The 657-nt window shown below is 30.3% G+C and overlaps 1 protein-coding gene across 1 annotated transcript in view; it reads right to left on the reverse strand.

Moving 5' to 3' along the window:
- Positions 1 to 114: 114 nt before the first annotated feature.
- The window catches only part of LOC116852214, a 1489-nt gene continuing 946 nt past the window's right edge, over positions 115 to 657 (reverse strand). Inside the window, exon 4 of the mRNA XM_032832326.1 lies at positions 115 to 141. Coding sequence (XP_032688217.1) covers positions 115 to 141 — 27 coding nt within the window. The remainder of the gene's footprint in view (positions 142 to 657) is intronic.

The following is a 657-nucleotide window of genomic DNA, read 5'->3' on the forward strand; positions in this document are numbered from 1 at the left end:
TCGATCCAAATGTACATGGAGATAATACTATATTTCTTCAAATTAATGTTGACGAAGCATCTCCATATCATTCGAGTACGAAACAATTATGGCCTATATTGTGCAAAGTTACTTTTAATCCAGACATATATTCACCTTTCCCTGTAGCATTATATTATGGAGATACCAAACCAGGAAATATAGATGAATATATGAATGACTTTATTGAAGAAATGAATTTATTACATAAAGATGGTATATATTTTGATAAAAAGAAATATGATGTGCGATTAAAACATATTATTTGTGACATCCCAGCTAGGAAATTTTTGAAACAAATTAAAGGACATGGAGGATATGCTGCCTGTGAACGATGTGAAGTGTATGGAAAACGTTTAGGATTTCCAAATCAATGTGTTGTATATCCTAATGACGACTGTTATAAAAGATCCGACCAATCATTTAGAGAACAACGACAAAAAGAACACCATACCAATTTATCACCATTATTGCGCTTACAACCACCAATTGATTTAATTTATGATTTTCCTTTGGATTATATGCACTTGTGTTGTCTAGGAATTGTAAAAAAGTTTTATGTAATGGATCTTATTTTTAACAAAAACGCTGTGAGACTTAAGTCTACTATTAGACATCAATTATTTAAACGAATAACAT

Source organism: Odontomachus brunneus, unplaced genomic scaffold (assembly GCF_010583005.1).
Source record: "Odontomachus brunneus isolate Ranch 3 - 2012 unplaced genomic scaffold, Obru_v1 Obru_scaffold_206, whole genome shotgun sequence".
In the NCBI taxonomy this organism is placed as follows: Eukaryota; Metazoa; Arthropoda; class Insecta; order Hymenoptera; family Formicidae; genus Odontomachus; species Odontomachus brunneus.